Here is an 18761-nt window from a genome sequence, read left to right on the forward strand (position 1 = left end):
AACAAACCAAAAATGTTTTCAGCCATCGACTAAGGGAGAGCGAAAGATAAGGAATTTAAGATTCAATTATTAACTCGCTACCCTGATATACAGGCTTGTTTGCTTTGGACTGGGTTTGGGAGTAAAGCTCTTATGAGCCTAGAACAGCACAGAGAACTGAGCAGGAACCCGGGACAGAGTCCAAGCAAGAGCTGTAAATTGGTGCTGGGTCTCCTCTCCAGGTGTCACAGGTCCTGACAGCCTCCAGGAACCTGATTCTAGGGGGACCCCGAGATCTGAGGAGTGGCAGGTCCAACAAGCTGGACAGTAGAGGGCTGCCCTCGCAGGTGGAGAGACATACTTCGCGACATCCCCAGAAGAAGTACAGTGCAAGATTCGCAAAAATGCATGTCCTCCAAATCATTTTCTGGGGGCATTCTCAGCCAAGTCCCCTGGGGTGAGATGTCTGGGCTCCTAGGGTGGGAAGTTGGTGAACTTTCTGAGCGAGCCGAGGGTAAATAGTAGGAACACAACGAACTAGAGCGATGCGGAGCAGAGGTGGTGGCTTCCCAGAGTGCGGTCCCCGGAGCCTTGCCCGCAGTCGTGTGCGGAAGGCGCTCACTTCCCCAGCCGCCCGGTGGTTTGCCAGCGAGAACCCGCGCGGGCGAGGGCAAGGGCGAGGCAAGGCGGGCTGGGGAGAGGCGCGCACGGAGGGCGGCGGCCGGACTCAGCGCTCGCCTCGGGCGGCTCCTCACTGCATCAACCTGCGGGCTTCGGCTTGGCCGCCGGGCCCCTCCCACCGCACCCCACCCCCGCCGTCCGCCCGCCCGCCCCGGGGCCCGGGTTCCAGTTGGTGCGGAGCAGCCGCGAGCGGAGCTCCCGCCCGGGACCGCAGCGGCAGGCGACGTCGCGGCCACCTCCGCTGCACCCTCACTTCTGCCACTTGGGAGCAGGCATCCACTCTTCCTTCTCCGTCTCCCTTTGTCCGGTCCCCCACCCGTCCCCCATCTCTTCTCCCATCCCCTGCCCTGCACCCCCCCCCGCCCCCGTCCTCTCCCCGTGTCCCCCGCTCCTGTGCCTCTAGCCAGCTGGCTGCGCACACCCCGGGCGATCGGCACCGGTGCTTTCCGAGGGCGAGCTGTACCCCGTGCTCCCCGCTCTCTCCTTCAGCTCCGTCTCACCGCGCCCCTGGCCTCTCTCTCGCCAGCGGCGCCCTGCTCCCATCCCGAGTGGGTTGCGCGCCGGGCCGCCGCCTGGTCATGTCAGAATGGAGATCCGGCAGCACGAGTGGCTCTCGGCCTCCCCCCACGAGGGCTTCGAGCAGATGAGGTTGAAAAGCCGCCCCAAGGAGCCCTCGCCCAGCCTGACCCGAGTGGGCGCGAACTTCTACAGCAGTGTCAAGCAGCAGGACTACAGCGCCAGCGTCTGGCTCCGGAGAAAAGATAAGCTGGAACACGTAAGGACCACTGGTTCCCCGGGGGCTAAGTGGTCGGAGCACGCCGCACTAGGAGTGTAGGGACTCTAGTGGGGACCCCAGGCCAGGTTGCCTGTATCCTCTGTCAACCCTGTACATTTTTGCCTAATGGCTCAATTGCGTGGAGAAAAGAAAGGTTCGCTTTCAGGCACCCCAGTTCGAGCATTCTGGGGGACCTCCTGACTGGTCCCTCACTGTTCATGTGCAGTGTGTTATTGGGGTACCTGTGAGAAGAGTGGTTGATTGCAAGGGACTGGGCTTTGCACAAGGAAGGTTTCAGAGGGATGTTTGCCTGGGTCTTTGGAGCCCTTTCACTCAGTGCAGAAACTACAAAAACGCTGCAATAAAGTTGTCGCTGGTGATCCAGAGCTTTTGGCAGTGTATGATGGGATGCTAACAGGAGTTTTTAGAGAGCTTTCCCACCTAAACCCAAATGGAAAGTGATTCTGAGCTGACAAGGGTCAGACCAAAGGTCCCCAGCTATCTGCGACTCCTCAGCAAAGTGGGAACCAGTGGATGTGCATTGCCCTTCCCCTTTTCTCTCCTGGGTGAGGACTTGTGTCTTTGGCTCAAGTGTTGAATCCCTAGGACTGGGCATTCTAGAAAGAAAAGCCCTTCCACAAGGACCTTTTGGGAATCCACACTTAAAAATCTGACCCTTCAGTATGTCCTTAAGCAAATGTTGAAATTAGGAGTGTGCCAGCAGCAGGAAAAGAACCTCTGCTACCCTACAGAATCCAAACTGAGTCTGTTAATGAAACGTGGAAGTTTCCTAGTATTTGGGTCACCCCGTCAAAAAGATAAAGACAGGAAACTCGACTCTCCCAGCGCTGTGCCCACCTGAATCCCGTGTGAGCCCCCAAAGTCTTTCCTGAGCTTTGCCCACCAACAGTGTCCCTGGAAAGAAGAGTGGAAGTGGGTATTTCTGTTAGAAGCCGAAAGGACTGCGCGTGTCTTTTTTTGAGGACCTGATTAAGTCACATGAATGACTAATTCTAAAGCCCTTATTTAAAGATCCTATTTGAGTTGAGTAATAGGCTCTGTTTGGTGTGGAGAGAGTCAAAAGGATGTCCTGGAGGGGAGGTTGTTGAAGGGATTTCGAGGGCTGTCGTGCTTGTTGGATGTTTGAAAGGTAAAAGCGATACCTGTTTAAAAATGCCCACTCTAGGGTGATGCTTGCAGGGATCAGTAATGGAGAGGATAGACAGGAAGAAGTAGCATCTCCACTTAGCTCTGGACGCTCATGAGAAAACTAGCCCCAGCCTCAGGCCTCAGAGTGGTGATGGAACATGCTTCATTTTTGTTTCGTCATAACTGTGCATTTGCAGTGGTTGCTTTAGGCTGGCCCATTTCTTTTATACTTTTACCGAAAATCAATAGTGCAACCTCCTGTGAGCATGTCATCCCGAGTCCCAGCTGCTGCTGCATGCATTATACGGAAATGCTATCCCACGGTTTGATTTACATTGGAAGTATTAGGGCTACCTAGTGGACCACAGCAGCTTCACCTCTGCTTTAAGTGTGGGATGCTCGGCTCTCCTGAGGAGGAGAGATGAAGCGAAGGGAGGTCTGGTTATGCTTTACAAGTATGTGAGCATCTGTGCTTTCCCTCACTCAGATGCCCTAAAGAGCATTGCATTCATTAAAAAAAAAAAATCATGTGCCCCATTTGATGCTGAAATTAGAGCCTCATTTGTTTTGCTTTTAAAACTATGTTTATATGAGATGTGGGTTCTACCTTCTATATTTACCTTGAATTAGAAACAGAGCTTTTGTTTCAAATGATTTTTGATTTACTCTCTGACCCCTTTGAAATACTAACATCCTGATGAATTAGTGTTTATGAGCATGTTATGAAAAGTTGAAGTCATATACAGATACAAATTATATTTGAATTCAAGCACTCGGTAGTTATATGTCCTGTTTTGTATGCTATGATGTTTACGCAGATTGCTGCTAATTTATAATACAGTATGCGAGGTTTAAAGGCCCAAAACAAATGTAACCTGGCATATAGTTGCTGCATAAATCCTGAGAATATCATATTAAGTTCATTATAAACAGCACACTGATGCTATGTGGCACCATCTAGTTTAGATGTTGCAAGGAGCAAGTTGTGGGTGTCATAGAAAGCCAAGGATGACTTAAAAACCACTCCTCTGCTCTGTCTAATCAAAAGGATGGCCACAGTTTTTATTATGTTGAAATAAATGAAGAAATAAGTATGATGGAGATCATACATCTGAAAACAGCTTATTCAGTTGTTTGGTGCTTTGAACACCAATTTAAATATTAAGGGAATAAATAAATTATGACTTCCAATGACACATACATTTTGTCATCACAAGTAACGGAATTCCCCGAGATGGAATGTGGCAGTATGTGGATTCTAGCCAGGCTTTAGAGGCACAGCTTACTCTGAAAGTCAATAACACGGTGTAAAGTGACAGCTAAATAATATATTTCTACCCACTTTGCTAAAAGTGAGAGTAATTTATCTCTTTCTTGGGCTGAGAGACATCAGATGGATCTCAGGCTATGCAAAAAGAAAGTGACATGAGTTGTATTGGAATACTTTCAATTGATCTTAAACTTGATTCCTATCAGTAGTTAGTTGATATCTGAAATGAAGATTTGTAAGTACATAAACGGCTGTGACGGTGCATGCCTATAATCCCAGCACTGGGGTGCTGAAGCAGGGACAGCCTGGGCCGACTGGTGGGTTCTGAATCAATGAGGGCCACAGAGTGAGAATAAATACCTGGCCAGACATATGTCGTGTGTCTGTGATACCAGCCTTCAGGATGCCGAAGCAACGGGAGCTGTAGTCCAAAGCCAGTCTGGGCTACAAAACAAGATGCTGTCTCAAAAGACTGACTGAACCAACTGAAAGACAGACATAAATGTAGGGAATTTTCTTAATCCTAAATCACAATTAGAATGTTCGAGAAGGTAATGTGTATCCTGAACTCTGAACTTCAAACTCAGCTTGTGCATTTGAGGAAAGTGAAATTTTTGGTTGCATGCAGAATATTGTCTTTCTTATGAGTCTCTCTTGGTGCAGAGAGCAGTGGTCCTCAGCCTTCCTAATGCTGTGACCCTTTGATACAGTAATTTTGCTACTGTTATGAACCATAATGTAAATATCTGATATTTGGGATATCTGATATGAGACCCTACAAAGAAGTCACAACCCACAGCTTGAGAACCACTATCTTAGAGTATGCATCCTGTTCTGTTCTAGAATTCCTAAGGCTTTAGAGACTAGAGGGCTTGTAAAGGAATGTCAGTCTTACTTGTTGTAGGATTCTAGTATTTTCTTGAGGGATGATATATAAAGGATTGTGGTTCAGTAAAGCAAGCTGGGCAAGAGACACCTCTAGAATCTCCCTAGGTTGGGTCTCTTTGAAGCTCTTGATCTTCTCAGGGGACAGTCTGACATTTAGTGTCATTGGTACTATATGCTGTTATTGAAGTTTTTGCTATATTTTTCTGTTGGAAAGAGGGTGAAATAAGTCTGCTCTTTCCACTTTTCAGTTTCGTGCCAGCTGTGTGAGTTTCCAGGTTACATGCTTTCTTCCCTGTGTACTCCACTGGGTCTTGCTAAAATGGTTGTAAGTAAAGGCTCTAGTTAGAAAAACCTGAATTTGGATTTTACTTCATTTTCAGTAAATGAGGCAATTACAGGTGAAGGGCTTAAAGTATGTAGGGTATACAATCACATTTAAAAGGTCATGGTTTTGCAATGGTGATTAAATGGGATATTCTCTGTCTGTATTTCAGGAACAAATATCCTAATATGTATCAGTCAGATGTTTACATCACCCTCCTCATCTGCACAGGCTGGTAGGGATTCTACTCCTCCGAGTCTTCCTGATTGATGGAAGGAAACGCCAATCCTAGCGCTCATTGCCCCTATTGCCATGACAGCTTACAAGTACTAGAGATGGCTCCTGAAGCGTCTACCCACAAGTGATGCATCTGTAAAGCCAATATCTATTAACCAAAGAAAGTTTCATGGCCAAGTTTCACTTGAATGGGATGAGAAAGAGGGCCCAACCCACACCAGATGTACAGCACTATAGAATGTAAAGCACTCAGTGTAATGTTAGGACTGTACTAGAAGACCAATAGTGCACCTAAGGTAAAATGACTTCTTCAGTCTTCCCTTATCTCTACCTGAGCACCGCCACGCCTCCCACGTTTCACATTAACATCAGCTTCCCTGTGCCCTAGACCCAAAGCATATGGACCTTTGGGCCACCAAGATGTTTCTAGTCTTTGGTTTTCCAGAAGTGTGACTCTTCCTGGACAGTGGCTCTTTTGCTTAGCCCCTGCCTGGTCACTCTCATCTGATTTCTTTGTTTATCATGATCTCTGCTGGCCAAAGCAAGCAAAGCCAGCTCATTACAGATATCTCACATCCTTGTTTCCTTCTTGGCTTGAGCTGATGAGATGAAGTTGCAAGATTAGTCACAGAATCTCTTTAAACTGTAAGGAGAAATAAAGAGTGGAGATTGGTTTAAGAGTAAATGACAGGAGGCTGGAAGGATGGCTCCGTTGGTAGAGTACTTCCTGTACAAACATGAGGGCCCAAGTTTGTGTCTCTAGCATCCACATAAAAGCCCAGAGATGCAGTATGTGTCTGGAACTCCAGAGCAGAGATAGATGGAGACAGGCAGATTCCTGGAACTCCCTGGCCATCCAGTCTAGTGTACCATGCTCACTAAATGTCTCTCTCAAAAAGAAAAAAAAAAGAGAGAGACACACAGCAAAGCACTGAGCCGAATTCCTGGAATCCAGTTGTTAGAGAGGGAGGAGTGATGAGCAAAGGGGTCAAGACCATGCTGGGGAAATCCACAGAAACAGCTGACCTGAACAACAGGGATCTCATGGACCCCAGCCTGACAGCTTGGAAACCAGCATAGGGCAGAACCAGCCCCCCTGCACTTGGGTGTCAGTTAGGTAGCCTGGGCAGTCTATGGGGCCCCTGGTGATGGAATAGCATTTATCCCTAGTATACGAATGGACATTGGGAGCCTATTCCCCATAGAGGGATACTCTCTTAGCCTAGACACATGGGAGAGGGCCTAGGCCCTGCCCTAAATGATGTGACAGACTTTAATGATCCTCCATAGAAGGCCTCACCCTTTCTATGGAGTAGAAGAGGGATAGGGCGGGAGTGGGAGGGAGGCATGGGAGGATGGGAGGGAGAGGGAGCTGGGATTGACATGTAAAATAAGATTGTTTCTAATTTAAATAAGAAAAAGGTTTACGATGACCAAAGAAAATACCTGACATTAATATCTGGCCACATGCATGCACTCCCCTGACTCACATGTATGCATACACACAAGCATACACACACACACACACACACACACACACACACACACACACACACACTCACACAAAGAATAAAAGACAATTCTTGATGTTCTCACTTATAGTTAACATTGTATTTGTTCTAGTATCTTAACTAAATAAAAAGATGTTTTCTCTAAGTGTATTTTACACCGCTTTGTTTGTGTTATCAGCAAATAGTAAATAAATGTCACGTTCACACTTGCCTCCTGCAATGAATTATTCACATGATGAGCAAAGAATAAGAGCGAGATTGGCCACTGTGGTGTAGGCTTGTGTTACATAATACCATTTATGTCCACAGAGCTCACCCATGAGAGTCCTGTGCCCCACTGAGCAGATCAGCAAAGCAGGGAGACACACAGCTCAACATGAGGGAATGAATCTTTAAAATGCCCCATTAAAAATCAACCAGACAGACAGACTGGTCAACAAGTAAGTACAATAATGTTCACCAGGATTAGTTCCTGTGATTTTAGATAAACACAAGGGACAGTCTGAGCATAGGCTATGTTCTCTGCCTCTCTAACTCATCCATCGAGAAAGGCACTTTAGGTGTCTCATGGGTGCCTTCTAATGGATATCAGTGGGCCCATATTGTCCTTGTCCCTACCACAGTTAACATATATTTTGCACTAATGGGCTTCTTTCCCCAAGGATCAACATGACAGCATGTTTTGAAGACATCTTGTTTTCTCTGAACTCTACTGGGTGTGGCTTACTATTGATTTTTGAGTTTAATCATGGTCCTTGTTGTATCACATTGAGTTTGAGAAGCCCAAGATGACTAAATTGAAGGTTTGTCCTCTCACCTATGTAGCCATCAAATAGCTATTTCTGGCCCTTGTTTCTCAAAGTTTTCCCCTTTCTTTACAGACTTCTATGTCTATATCAGGCATACATCTGTAGAACAGTTTTTAATGTTTCTGTTTAAGCTCTCAGATTCAAGAAAGCAGATGATGGTTCCAGGATCTAGGACATGACAGTAGCAACAGTATGTTCTCAAGCTGAATTGATGGGTGGGAGCTATACAGGCATATACAAGGACTGCATGGCAAAATCTCACCCCAGAAATATTGCCTAAACTGGTAACATCAAAGTGAGTTACCTGGCGTTCATACCTTTGCAAGTTGTGCTATGAAATCTTAAGATGCAACATAAATATCACTAACTATAAGTCTTTACTCCAAAGCTGCCCAAGTCCTGCCACCACATGGACACTTTCCGCCAGGCTGCCCAAGTTCCACCCACCACCACGTTAAGGTCCCAAGTAACGCACAGAGACTTATATTAGGTACAAATGCTGCTTGGCCAATGGCTAGGGTTTCTCATCTGCTAGCTCAGTCTTAATTATCATAAATCTATATATTTTATGACTTATCTTATAGAAGTCACCTTCTGCTGGTGCTCTCTCTTGCCAGCAGATCACATGGTGACTCCAGAGCAGAGACCAGGAGGAAGAGAGAAGGGAAAAGGGGACGACTTCCTTCTTGCCCTTGCTTATATATGAGTCTCCCTGCTATGCATAGTAGAGATGCCAACCTGTCATGCTTAAGGAAACAGGCCTTCTAAATGAAGGGTATATAATCACTCATTCCTTCCTTCATCCTTCTCTCCCTCCTCTTTATTCTTTCCCCTCTCTCTCCTCCCCTTCCTCCTCTCTCCCCTCCTCATATTCTCTCTGGTTTCTTATATAGTCCTGCTGTCCTGGAAGTCTCAGTGTAGTCCAACTTGCAAGTAATTCAACCATCTCTGCCTCTCTTGTTCAGGGGTTGCTTATGTGTCACCATACCCAACTTTTAAATTTTTCTTTAAACACAGAAAGAAGAGTTAAGTTTTAAAAATCACAATTCTAGCCCTTAATAAGAATTTACATGCAGACCATGCAAATTGTCTTCAGTAGCCTTACCTTTATTAGAAAGTGCAATTTTGACTGGCCTGTGTATGAAGTCCAAATCATGAAATAGATGCCATGACCATTGGATGATAAATGTGCTTCTTCATTTTCCAGTGATTGTTGTGAACAAAGTATTTGCCTGCAATGAGCTGTGACCATTGTCCTTCTCCAAGTATGTTGTGAGATTAGATCCAGAAGAGGCCTGAAGAGTTAGGCTGGGAAGGTGGTACCCACTGACACAAAACCACCACTAGCAATGTCATCTATGGAGGCATAGTTGTTGAGAGTGTCTTTTATGTGAAAAACACTGTTAGGAGACTGTGAGAGTCTCAGTTCGACAAGCATTATCTGACATATGAACTTGTCAAACTTGGATGATATACAAAGGCTAGACTAGGGTTCCTTTTTGCAAGATGTTTACAGTCTTATAAGCACAGTTACAATATAATTATAGTTGTAAATAATAAAGAAAAGCAAAACAGTTTAACACTTGGTTTTCAAGAGTCTCATTGTTTAGAATGGAGTAAATTACAGTTAGAAATAAGTAATGAAGGCCTGAAGGCCAGGCATCAGCAGTGGTTCACACCTTTAATCCCAGCACTTGGGAGGCAGGAACAGGCAGATCTTTGTGAGTTCGAGGCCAGCTTGGTCTCCAGAGCGAGTTCCAGGACAGGCTCCAAAGCTTTAGAGAAACCCTGTCTTGAAAAACAAAACAAAACAAAAAAGTAATGAATGCTGTTATGTATTGATAATATAACACAACAAATGTTCATTCCAATAATACAGTTTATACACAAATTTTAATTAATAATGTAATTTACCACATTAGCAGACTAACAGAACCAAACTCTGTAGATAGGCTTGGTGTCTGTGATGATTGGTTTTATTTCTTAACTTGACACAGTCTAGAATCACATGGGAAGAGAGTCTCAATGAGGAACCATGATGACTTGTGGGATGTCTGTGGGAGATTGTCTTGATTATGTTAATTCAAGTGTGGGCAGTACCGTTTTCCAGATTTGGACCTTAGACTGTGTAAGAGCAGAGCAAGTAGCAATGATAAAGAGAAGCATGCATGCATTCATTTTTCTCTGCTCTGTGTGTGAATGCACAGTGACTGGTTGTTTCAGGTTCCTGATTTCTTGACCCCCTAACAATAACAGGTGAAGAAAAAGCGAAGTATTTGATGATAAAAGTCTCAGCCAGAAATAAAAACAACCTTTATTACTCTGATAATGGATTTCTTTAAAAAGAATCACATAAAGGAAATAAAATTGTTATTATTGTTAGATGATGTGATTGTCCACATTTGGAAACCTAAGATAAATTTAGATATTCTACATGAATTAATAATTTTACTGGATTTGACAGGTAACACAATCAGATAAGAAAAAAAGATGTTTAAAAATGAGAATTTAAAAGGAAGTTATTGGTTATCAGAAGCCAGAGTAACTATGAATATTAAAAGATTCAAGGTAAACAATAGATCTATTTGATAAATTAATATTGCCCTTGGACTTGTTAGACTCACTGGATAAAAAAAAAAGTTGTCTTGTAAAATTAAATATTAGAAATAATTCCAAAGTAAAGTTAAACTTGATATCATTTACATGATCATAAAATAATAAATACTAGGAATGTCTAATAAAAAAAGTTCTTTAATTCTTTACCAGATGCAATTCCTATTAAAATCTCAGCAAGTTTGTCTGTATATGCATGCACACTGAATATGAATCTGGAATCTATATGGAAAGCAGAGGTTCAAGAACAAACAAGGCAGTGGGTGAAGTATGAAGAAGACTAGCTGTGAACATCAACACTTACAATAAAGAATTCACTAAGTCTGGGCTGTGGCTCTGTGAATGAGAATGACTTCCAAGGCTCACGTGTTTGAATGCCTGTTCCCCAGTTGGTGGCGCTATTTGGTGGAAGTTTAGGAGGAGTGGCCTTGTTAGAGGAAGTGAGTTACTAGAGGGCTTTGAGATTTTAAAGACTGGACATTGCCACTTTCTGTCACTGCTTAGTGATTGTGGCTCAGTGTGTGAGCTCTCACCTTACAGTTTCTGCTGCCATGCCTATCTCTTTCCTCCATTCCTCTGCTTTGCCATCACGGACTCTTATCCCTTTAGAACCGAAATGAACTCTTCTCTAAGTTGACTTGGTTATAGTATTTTATCACAACAACAGAAAAATAGCTAATATGACTGTGGTCCTGGCACAAGGATGAACAAATAGATCAATTGATAGGTATGAAAGTATAGGAACAGACCTATATACATTACAAAATGTGTCTGGGTTTGTCTTTCAAATCATCAACAACTGTCAATTTAATGTGAGTTACAGTCTTAAATTATAAATTGAAGCATCAATAAGTAATAAAAATCTTTATTAACTTGGACCAAGAAAAAAAACTTAAGTATTTTTAATGATCTCAGCTTATTAAGATGAATGAACCAGAGCACAGTGAAACAATCATTTTGTCTCTAGAAGATTACATTTAGAGGGTGAAGGCAAGTTACAAACTGGAATGCCATACTTTCAACTTATACTCTATATACCCCTCAAAGAGCTGAACTTAAAATGATTGACAGTATCCAAAATGTTCATGAAAATAAAGATCATCCATACCTCAATAACTAGTAATACTTTAATTCATAGAGCCATGATAAAAGACTGCTAAATTAAGCATATGTATATCTTGTGACCCAGTGAGTAGAATTCTATATGTGTCTTAACTGTGTGCTTGTGTACACCAAGGAGGTACAAAAATAGTTACTAAAGCATTAACTTAGTAGCACCTAAAAACTGCATCCAAAACATCCAACCATAACTGAGAGGGCAATTTAATTTATTCATGTGAAAAGAAATGACACATGTATGTCTATTGCATATGGGCGTGCTAGAGTAGATTCCTCATTTAGACACAGTTGTGCTGAAGAAGAGAAGCCAGGTATGGACAGCAGGATTCCATTCCTAAGGACAAGCAAGCAAGGCTCAGTTAGGGAGATGGAATGTTAATGACTACCTTTGAGGCTGAGGTGAGCCTAAAGGGAGGATTCTGTGGAGTGTTCTCTGTGTTTTGAATAGTGGTTATGAACTGAACCTTGTGGGGGTGTACACTAAAGTCCTGCATACTCTCTAGCATAATGTTTCAATAACAGTTCAAAGAAAGGGAAGTGAAATCTATAGATCCCATGCTTTCTTCTCCTTCCTGTCTCCAATCTGTTGGCATGGGCCACCATGGACGCCTGCTTGCATTTCCTTCCTATGACTCGTTACTTGGTCTTTCCCTCATCTCACTTCAGCTTGCTGTGCTACCCTGTATACAGTTTATAGTATATTTGAGTTGAGTGTTTGTTTACCATGTCTACCCGAAGGCACTAGTAAATTCTTAAGAAGCTCTCTTCAGGAGCTCGGTGAATTGTAACCTGAATGAAGAGACCTTCTATGCTTGTTACCTTGTGTCAACTTGACAAAAACTAGAACCACTTGGCAAGAATGACACTCAACCGAAAAGTTGCCCATTTTGGATTGGCCCGTGGCTGTGTTTGTGGGCCATTTTTTCAATTGCTGATTGATGTAGATGGGCCCAAGACACCATGAGTTGTGCTATCCCCAGACGAGCAGAACTGGGATGTCTAACAAAGGCAGCTGAGCAAGCCAGGTAAGGCACTTCTGATATGTAAACAGTCTTCCATGGCTTCTGCTTCAGTCCCTGCCTTCAAGTCCGTGCCTTGACTTCTGCTGCTGATGGACTATTTATTAGTTACTCTAGTTCTCTAGAGGGACAGAACCAATGCTGTGTGCGGGTGTTCAAGAATTTATAAAATTAGCTTATGTAAACATAGTAAAACAAACAGCTGAATCACACCTAGAACACTGAGAACCTGATAGTTCTTCAATCCTTGAGGCTGGCTGCCTCAGCAGTTGGAGTAGTCCTACAGGGGCCTGTCTCTCACTGGAGAGTTGAGAAGCCCAGTAGCTGTATAGCTTATAAGGCTGGCCACCTCAGCAGTTCTAATCTGGCATTGAAAAACTAGAGGGTTCCTGGAGAGTTCCTGATCCTTAGTCCAAGATGGAAGCCTGGAAGCATTGGTTCTGAAATCAGTGAAGGAATTAGCAGCAACAGGGTGAATCAACTCAGGCAAGAAGGAAGACCAAGAAAGGAACAGGCCAGTGACCTTGCTTTTCTATCTGGACTGCTTTATGAGGGTACTTGGGACTGAGAAAGTGGTATTCAATCTCTTACAAATCTATATGGGAATTGCTGAAGAAATGGCAAGAAGATTTTGGAAGAGTTAAATAAAGAGGCCCAGAGACAAGGCAATTTCCTGACTCCACTATAGTGGGAAATTACCAATACGGAGTCAGTAGAAATATAAGGGTATTTAATAGGGAAAAGCCTTACTTACAGAGTGACCTAGCCAGCCGGCGTGGCAGCAGTCTGTACACAAGCCCAAAAGAGAAACCGAAAGCAAAAACGCAGTCACCCTATGTCCCCTGATCATGCCCTCGCAAGCTTGTGAGGGCGTGGTCAGGCACACCTGTAGCCAGCCCCTAAGTAGGCATGGCTACAGCTTCCCCTACAATTCCCCTTTTAGTCTAAAAGAGATTAAAACTTAATAGTTTAAAGTATCCAAAATTAACAGGCTGGCTACAGGTTCCCCTACACTCCACTGTTTGCAAACTCTTTTCATCCTCCCAAATCTTGCTTTAGCCCATGATGTGCACACATTGCAAAAAGACTTGTTCTATAATTAAGAGAAAGTAAGTTTTAGATTTATGAAGGATTTGTAAAGACAATGAAGCCTTTTCTGTATGTGCCTCAGTTGTTTTAGTTTCCTCCAGTGCTGCCTCTTCAATTCCAGGCTGTTTGGATTCCACGAGTGCTTTTGTATGCATGTAGGTGTGTGTGTGTGTGTGTGTGTGTGTGTGTGTGTGTGTGTGTGTGTGTGTGTGTGAGAGAGAGAGAGAGAGAGAAAGAGAGAGAGAGAGAGAGAGAGACAGAGACAGAGAGAGAGAGAGAGAGAGAGAGAGAGAGAGAGAGAGAGAGAAAGCATGCTTATGTGTGTGTTTGTGTACCCACGTGCGTGTGTGTGAGTGTGGAGGTAAGAGGTCAATCCCAAGAGTCATTCCTCAGGCTTTGTCTACCCATTTTTAGATACTGAAGTCTCTCACGGACCTGAAACTCACCGCGAAGACTAGTTGGCCAGGGAGCCCTGGGGTATGTCTGTCTCTACCTCCCCAGTGCAAAGATTAAGAGAGCATGCCACCATACATAGCTTTTCATTTTATTTATTTATTTATTTATTTATTTATTTACTTATTTATTTTAGTTAATGTGGGTTCTAAGGATTGGATTCTGGCCATCATGTTTGCAAGGAAAACACTTTACGTGGGCCCTTTCCCAGCTCCTCATCAGTGCTTTGGGGGATATCCCTTTTTTGTGTGGCAGAGTCCTATCCAGGATGCTACATTGCCTAGAACATATAATTGATGGTAAACTTGTAAAATCCTAAGTGAAACTGCATGCTTCAGAAGAACTGTTCTGACTGTATAGAAATTAAAGTTTTAGATTGGGTAAATGTTTGTTTAAGGGCTGCCTTAATCTAGCTGCATGATGTCTTTTATTGGTGAGTCCATTACAATGAAATAATTTTATATTGACAATAAATTCAGATACAGCCTCGATTATAACCCTTACCTGTGCAATCCTGTTCATATTATGAAAAGAAACCAATAGCAGACATGCCAAGTGACACAGTGACTTTATGGTGTATCACAAAGTGTGTGTGTGTGTGTGTGTGTGTGTGTGTGTGTGTGTGTGTGTGTGTGCACATGTACTCATGTGCATGTGTATAAATATGCCGGGATGTGCATGGAAGTATTTTTATATTTTTCTGCTGTCAGAACATAAAAATCTACCCTTGAGAATTTATTTTTTGCAGCCTTGAGGAATAAACCCTTGTGTGTGCATGGCAAGGACTCTACCGCTGAGCTATAATCTCTAGCCTTATGTTGGGAATTAATATCCTCATTCATAATTTCCTGATTCCAAATTTGACATCACTCTTTGGGCCTCCTTTTTAATACTTAGACTGCTTGGCCACTGAATAGAAAGGGGGTCTTCAGTGATTGTGTGCTTTGTTAGTGGTGGTGGTGGTGATTTTCTTCTGTATGTTTTGTTGTCTGAGCTTTGAAATTCTCTTCAAAAACTAAACTCGGAAACTGTTCAATCCCAATATTCTCATGCCAAGAGAGTATCTCTAAAGACCAAGAAAAGATAGGACAAAAAGTGGAAGAACTATGGTGAAATAGGCATTGAACCGCTTGTGTCTTGTACCCTAGGACAGACACTGACTCTTGGTGGGGTGTTGCAGAAGAAGAAAACCATGAAGAATGGCTTTTGTGTCCAGTGTCCCACCTGGTTGTAGGATGCTTGTCTTCCATTCTGTCCTGCCTATAAAAATGGCAGAACAGACAATTCCTGTGGCCTTGCAGAAAGCAGATGTGAAGAGTGGGTTTTCCTACCCTGCCCATTTTGTTTATTACGGAGCATAGATGAATTGGAAGCCCATCGTCTAGGTGGGAGGAAAATGAGGAGACTGCAGGTGCCCACGGCCCATACTGTAGGACTTCAGCATCGAGCTAGGTGCCAGGACACATCCAAAACAGGCAGCCAGTGGTGCTCTGGGGCTTCTCCATGGTTGCCCCTCTTATTTTGTGAGACTATTGTTTCTCTCTGGATGAGTCATACCAGTGGAGTTTTGACTAGGTTTAGAATGAGTGTCACAGAGTTGGTAAGGAAACCAAAGAAAGATAATTGACATGCCTGAACAAAATGTAAATGGTAAAAAGACCACATTCAAACAAAGGGCTTGCAGATAGCGGTGAACCAGTGGGTATGGATAACCTAATTGCCTTCATTTAGTCCTTATTTCTTTCCTGTGTTCTAATGGTGGGAGGGAGGGGTGAGTGCTCACCAACATATCAAGGAACCTCTGGGCTTCTGACTACAGGCTTCAAAATATTCCTGATCTTTTTACTCAAGTACTTAATTTTTGTGGTATTAAAATATATTCCTTTAGCCGGGCATTGGTGGCGCATGCCTTTAATCCCAGCACTCGGGAGGCAGAAGCAGGCAGATCTCTGTGAGTTTGAGACCAGCCTGGTCTACAAGAGTTAGTTCCAAGACAGCCTCCAAAGCCACAGAGAAACCCTGCCTTGGAAAAACAAAACAAAACAAAACAAAACAAAACACACAAAAAATTCCTTTAGCTTAGAAACAAGGCAGCTATTGGCTAGATGGTATTTGTGTAAGATTGTAGTTCAGTATTAGAAAAAAAGTGATTAAACATGTCTTCCTTGATAAAATTATTTAAAAAGGAAAAGTTGAATGTCTTTCATGGAGAGAGAAAGTAATTCCCATAATCATTAATTAAATTTAATTCCCACTAAAACAAGCCAGTCAGTGCCAGCACCTGCTCTGAGAGTCTTGTCTGCATGTTTCTACATTGAAGTAAAGATAAATGCTTTCAGATAAATCACTGAGTTGTAGTTCAAGCTATTAACATAGAAAGACTTTTGGATTTGTATTGTTGTAGCCAATAGGCTTATTCAAACAGAAAGGAGACCTAATTTAATTATTGCCACACATAATTTCAAGATTAGTCATCTAGTTTGAAGGTACCCTGGGTACGTAGATTTAGCCTGGCCTTAGTATTTACTTCTGTAATAATCCGAAAGGTATAGACACTCACATGGAGAATATGACACTTTATTGCCTGTCACTGTCACTGTAACAACTAACTAAGTGTCTCTCCAGTGATGCTGACTAGTTCTTTCCTGAACACAGGCCCAGAAAAGCTGCCTTTGCATGTAGGTGGTAGGAAGGTGCAGGCCTCAGCCACTGATAAGACATCTAAGATCTGTATTCCTGTCCCAAAATTTTATAGTTTGTTGCCTGTGAAAAACCTAGACTAACCCCTCTGTCATTCTAACCTTTTACATTTTATTCAAGTCTTTAATTAAGTACTCATCATACATTTAGTTTGGAGACAGGGCCTGATTCTGTAGCCAAGACTGTGTTAGAACTCGTTACTCCTGCCTCAACCTCCTGAAATCTGGGACTGCAGGCAGGCATCACTCTACCCAGTTTACAGAATTTTAAAATCAGGAACAAAACTTTGAGTGTTAAGATTCGTAGTGATCAGGGATCAAAAGAATCTTAAGATTCTAGCTTTGCCAAGGCTTACTCTCCAAATTCCCATGGTTGGATGGAGAAATGAGGAGGACTGTGCAAGCTCAGGAAATGGGCCTTTGATAAGGGTAATGTATCCTGCTGCCCACAGGGCTGTGCGACCTTCTATGGCCATCTCTGCTTCTATTGAACACGATGGCTACACTGGTGCAACCTTCATTATTATTATTATTTGGTTTTTTAAGACAGGGTTTCTCTGTGTAGCTTTGGAGGCTGTCCTGGAACTCACTCTGTAGATCCGCCTGCCTCTGCCTCCCCAGTGCTGGGATTAAAGGCGTGTGCCACCAACGCCTAGTGCCACCTTCATTCTTGCCATGCTGTTATGCTGTTTGGTTGTTGTTTCTCCCTCTGCAGACTGGGCACTGAATTCATTCTGCTAACTGCTGTCGTCGTCGTCGTCGTCGTCTTAACAGTCTTGCTCTCTTCAAAGATGTTTGGATTTTCTAGCAATGTTGCTTTACAGAACCTGTGGGATCTTCTGTGGAAATTGACTTCTCTCCCTAGATCCCCACCCCCTTCTTAGCACAGATCACTTTGCAGAGACGGTGGAACCAAGAGACAGGAAATACATCTTTCTCAAAAGTGGCTCTCAAGTGCCAGGAACACATCTTGACTTTTTTCTCCTTTCAGGGACAATTTCTTCTTGGGAAGATCATATTCTTCATGTTTCTGCCCTTAACCCTTCCTCAGGGGTGTCAGTTCCTTGGGATCCATCTGTACATAATGCTTCATGCCTCTACCTAGTGAGTTCATCTTCTTTGTTGCCTGGAAGCTTGATGGGCAGCAAAGGTGGGTGGCTCAGGAAAGGGAAGGCATCACAAAGAGGTCTCACATCCTGAAACTCCATAGTGGGCATGAGCCGCCATGCAGTTTAATGTCTCTAGGCTCTAGACTACTAAGATATCTATTCCCTCTTTACTGCATCGGTTTGCCATTATACAGTGAGGGGATGATTAACCTGCCAAAGAAAGCATTGAGACACCAGTGCTGCCTCCCAGTGTACAAAAGTGTCTGCTGAAAGTCAATGTTAAGCAAATGATCCTGAGCCTTGCTACTTTTGTGTGATTAGCAGCAGCATTTCTTGGAAGTTCTTGAGAAAAGTGGGAACTGTTACACTCTCTCTAGCAACTGCTCTGTATTATTTTTTCACCTACTTTAAAAAAAAAAGAAGGCTTCTTTACTACTTCTCATTTTTGTTTCCTGTTTGCACAGCTTCTGTTGAGAGATGCCCAGTGTGGAATTGGGGAGGGGGGTAGTGATTTCCCAGAAGGCTGTTTGGTCGGTCATCATGGGTGTGATTGGGTATCATACCATGTGGAGGAACCCGTGCTCATGGTTTCCAGTGTCCATCACCTCCCGGTGCATCAGGCACCTTGAAGTTTGCCTGATTTTTCATTTTGAGGTCTTAGGATGCATTTTTTTTAATTCACATCTCAGAGGGAAGGCCTCCTCTTCCAAGCCCAGTATATTTGACCTTTAGTCCTAGAGAGGTAATATCACAGAATCACACTGTAATGTCCGTGGGTTGCAGTAAGTCATTAACATGGACAAGTACCTATCACAACCCTCCTTACAAATGCATGCCATTTGTTTTGTAATTTATAAACTTTATATAAGAAATAATATAAAAACACCACTTGCCAAAATTATTCAGAACAGAAATTTGTGGATCTTATGAACTTTTCTACTTATATGTTATGTCTTTTCCCCCTCCCTTTCCTCCCTCCAAACCCCTTCCAAGCCTACCCCACCCCTTCTAAAGTTTGTGGCCTCTTTTACTTTAACTG

The 18761-nt window shown here is 43.3% G+C and overlaps 1 protein-coding gene across 1 annotated transcript in view; it reads left to right on the top strand.

The window, feature by feature from the left end:
* The first annotated feature begins 1246 nt into the window (after positions 1–1246).
* Pld5 (phospholipase D family member 5) overlaps positions 1247–18761 on the top strand; it is a 295636-nt gene continuing 278121 nt past the window's right edge. The window contains exon 1 of the mRNA XM_035445305.1: positions 1247–1435. Within this exon, the coding sequence (XP_035301196.1) occupies positions 1247–1435 (189 nt within the window). The remainder of the gene's footprint in view (positions 1436–18761) is intronic.

Source organism: Cricetulus griseus, chromosome 5 (genome assembly GCF_003668045.3).
Source record: "Cricetulus griseus strain 17A/GY chromosome 5, alternate assembly CriGri-PICRH-1.0, whole genome shotgun sequence".
Classification (NCBI taxonomy): Eukaryota; Metazoa; Chordata; class Mammalia; order Rodentia; family Cricetidae; genus Cricetulus; species Cricetulus griseus.